This window comes from Lipotes vexillifer, unplaced genomic scaffold (assembly GCF_000442215.2).
Source record: "Lipotes vexillifer unplaced genomic scaffold, Lipotes_vexillifer_v1.1 scaffold1261, whole genome shotgun sequence".
Classification (NCBI taxonomy): Eukaryota; Metazoa; Chordata; class Mammalia; order Artiodactyla; family Lipotidae; genus Lipotes; species Lipotes vexillifer.
This window is the reverse complement of record NW_006796548.1, coordinates 755040-758866: the sequence shown is the minus strand read 5'-3', so window position 1 is coordinate 758866 and position 3827 is coordinate 755040. Positions and strand designations below refer to the sequence as shown.

The 3827-nt window shown below is 41.8% G+C and overlaps 1 protein-coding gene across 2 annotated transcripts in view; it reads right to left on the bottom strand.

Annotated features, from left to right (window-relative positions):
- The window catches only part of KPNA6 (karyopherin subunit alpha 6), a 45944-nt gene that overhangs the window by 22848 nt on the left and 19269 nt on the right, over window positions 1-3827 (bottom strand). Inside the window, exon 1 of one of the 2 annotated variants that reach the window (XM_007468664.1) lies at window positions 1479-1512. The exons of the other annotated variant lie outside the window; for it this stretch is intronic. Within the exon in view, the coding sequence (XP_007468726.1) occupies window positions 1479-1497 (19 nt within the window). The 5' untranslated portion in view covers window positions 1498-1512. Of the gene's footprint in view, window positions 1-1478; window positions 1513-3827 lie in introns of those variants that run through there. 2 annotated transcript variants of the gene reach the window in all.

The window sequence follows — 3827 nt, the reverse complement described above, 5'->3', positions numbered from 1 at the left end:
TGTGCACAGCAACGAAGACCCAACGCAGCCAAAAAAAAAAATATATATATATATATATATAAAAAATATAATAATAATAATGGTCAAAATGGTGAATTATATTTTACCACAAAAATTTTTTTAATTCCAGCATATGTCCTCCATTTAAATCTAACATACAATCCCGGTTAACTTTTTTTTTTTTTAACTTTCTGTATTTGTTTATTTGCATTCATTCATCACAGGGCCAATTATATTAACTATATTTTCTTATTTTCTGTGTTCCTGATGTTCTGGCACTTGGGGGCCTTACAAACCCAGGAGAGACTGCCACTCCCATGGCTAGCTAATTCCCACAGATAACAATCGTGTCTAAGAGCATGCCTTTGCAAAGGAACCAATCCAGAGCCATATCTACTTTATCTTGCCTGTACACCCAGGAGGCAATACTCCTGTGCTTCAATCATCCCAGGGCCCAAAAAGTAGTAGGCAACTAGAGACTACTCTCATAGCCCAAAGTCCTCCAGAATTATTCAAATTAGCCAGTCCTAAACTGTTTACTCTGCCCTGCCTTCACTTTCTCTCTGAAGCTCCAGGCTCTGGCCTAAACCTTCTGCTTGCTCCTGCCCCTTCTGCCTCCTGACCACCCTGGTGTCTTCCTCTGTGACCCTGTGTGGCCAGTGGTGACCCACTTCCCACCCCCGACCACCCTGCCCCAACCAGACCTGTGAGTATAGTAAACTTCTTCCTTACAAACCTCATTCTTGTTTCCTCCCATGGCCTCAGTGACTTTATCATACCTTACTCAATATTTACATTTTAAAAACAATCTCATTATTTTAAAAAACTGATAAAAGTGAAGGTGATAATGTTGAAGTATGAGTAGAGGAAGCATTACCAACTTGGTTCTTTCTCCCTTTATAGGCATTTCTCATCCTCTAAATTTCTCATCTGAAACAGTTAATAAAAGTATTGCAAAAGGGATGAAAAATAAGCTTTCTAGGCACACAGAAAGGGATAATTAACTCTAATATTGCCTCTTTTCTGGAGTGGTTGGGGTGATCATGATGAGAGTTTAAAAAGAAAGCTCCCAAAGGCAAGATTAGGGCTGGTTCTTCAAGCAGGAGATCACCTTGAGGACACAAATGGAATAAAGTACATAAATGTGAGGGGGAAAAGTAGTCTATAAAGAGAATCTGAGTGAAAAAGAGATATAGAATGGAAGTTGAGGAGAGAGCTGAAATAAGGAAATGAAACTTCAGAGAAGGTGCCTCTGTTCATTCTGGAAAGTAGCTAGGCAAACCAATAGCAGCAGCAGGGTCTTACAAGGTGCAAGTTTCCACAACCACTTGGCAAAGCCCAAGTCCATTTACTGTTTATAAGTTCTAGGGGGCTGCAGTGGCCTCCCTCTGGGGTCCGTGATTACCCCTATGCCTGGAAACTAATAGGCACAGGACAAATTTCTAAAGGCAGCACTGTGGACTGCTCTCTCCCATTACCTGACACATGGTTTTTCATGACTCTGAGCCTGGGCTCTCCCAGAGGGCTCTCTTCCTTCAAGAAGAGCTGACAGTGAAGCTGGAAGGAGAACCAGGCTGTACTTCTTTAGTCACCATGGTGACAAGAAACTATCACAAATATTTGCTTATGAATTCACTGGAGAAGCCAAGCAGGAGGTTAGACTGGAAGGAGGAACATTTGCAGAAGCACATCTGGAATCAGCAACCAAAGGAATGCTGGATGCTCATTCAGGGACTATCAGGCAGAGGGGCTTTTTTCATCATGCTCTCCCTTACTTGCTGAGCCCAGATCAAGAAATCCACAATACAAATATATCAATACCTTTTCAAGCATCTGACTGTCTCAGGTAGCCTTTGAGTTTTCTTAGTCAAGGAACTCTCTCAAAGTGAACAGGTCCCTGAAGTTGTACCTCTCAATTCTAGGAAATAACTGGCTAATGTTGCCATGCATTTTCTAAGCTTTGAGAACCAAGGAACTAGCAATAAAAATACAAAATAAGTACGGACCCTGTTATGGCCTGAATTGTACTCCATCCCCCACCAATTCATATGTTGAAGTCTTAAACCCTAATACCCCAAAATGTGACTGTATTTGGAGATAGCATCTTTAAAAAGGTGATTACAGTTAAATGAGGATACTGGAGTAAGGTGTAATCCAATATGACGAGTGCCCATATAAGAGAAGATTAAGATACAGATGCACTTAGAGGGACACCACCATGTGAACATGAAAATAGCCATTTGTAAACCAAAGAGAGAGGTCTCAGAAGAAGCCAACCCTGCTAACATCTTGATCTTGGATTTCTAGCCTCCAGAACTATGAGAGAATAAATTTTTGTTGTTTAAGCCACCCAGTCTGTGGTACCTTGTTATGCAGTCTTAGCAAATTAATACAGGCCCTAATTGATAGATGAATAACCTGGGTCTCAAGTCACACACTAAGCAAACAGCCAGATTACTGCAGTATTCCATTTAATCAATGGTATGTTTAAAATTTTAAGATTCATAAAATTTTTTAAATTATGCAAATTTTCTTAGAAAAATGGCATACTACATAAAGCCAGCTTTCCTGTGTATGGGATGGGAATGATATTACGACAGCTGCTGGCTCTAGGACTTTGCAGACCAAGTCTTACATTCATGGTCTGTATTTAACATGATGAAGCAGTCAGTCAGCCTTTTAAAATTATTTCTCAGGGGAATCCCCTGGCAGTCCAGTGGTTAGGACTCCACACTTTCACTGCCAAGGGCCCAGGTTCAATCCCTGGTCCGGGAACTAAGATCCCACAAGCCACACTGTGTGGCAAATAAATAAACAAATAAACAAACAAATTCTCTTGTCCTGGTGCTAAACTTAGTGGGGGCTCCTCTTTGCAGAGGGCAAGTTTCTAATAAAATGTACCTTCCCAGGCACAGAAAATGAGCTAAACTTAATGCCTCTTCCTTCAGGAATGTAAGAAACCTGATTCCTCCCAGAGTGAAATGGCTTTTTTCAGCCGGCCTCTCTTACTTCTCACTAGGAATTCTCTACCAAATGTGCATCAGTGTAAGATTCCTGAGTTAAAACATTGGCCACATGCCAGTTAATTAAAAAGGAAGAGCTAAGAGTGTACTGGGATATAGAAACTCTTTTTAGATATAATCTCCAATCTGCACAACAATCCTGAGAATCCATTTTACAGACAAGAAAAATGAGACTCAGAGGTTAAGTGACAAGCCAGGAAGCTAATAAGTCAACCCTGATCTAGTTGGTCCCAAACTCCAGGTTCTTTTCATTTCCTGAAAAGGGAAGCAATTGGTAACAGCAAATCCATCAATATATGTGCTGCCAAAGGGAGCACAACAGCAAATCCATCAGAATTCTGGGTTGGGGACTGCTCTGTTACCAATAAACAAATCTGCTCCCATTCCAGAATTTCAGTTAACCACAAACTCAAATGCCTTAAAAGGTAAAGAGGTTAATGTTTTGTTTTTTGTTTTTTTTGTTTTTGGCTGTGCTTCACTGCTTGTGGGATCCTAGTTCCCCGACCAGGGATTGAACCCAGGCCACGGGAGTGAAAGCACTGGGTTCTAACCACTGGACCGCTAGGGAATTCCCAAGAAGTTAATGATATATATATATATATATATATATATATATATATATTTTTTTTTGCGGTACGCAGGCCTCTCACTGTTGTGGCCTCTCCCATTGCGGAGCACAGGCTCAGCAGCCATGGCTCACAGGCCCCGCCGATCCACGGCATGTGGGATCCTCCCGGACCGGGGCACGAACCCGTGTCCCCTCCATTAGCAGGGGGATCCTCAACCACGCGCCCCCCAGGGAAG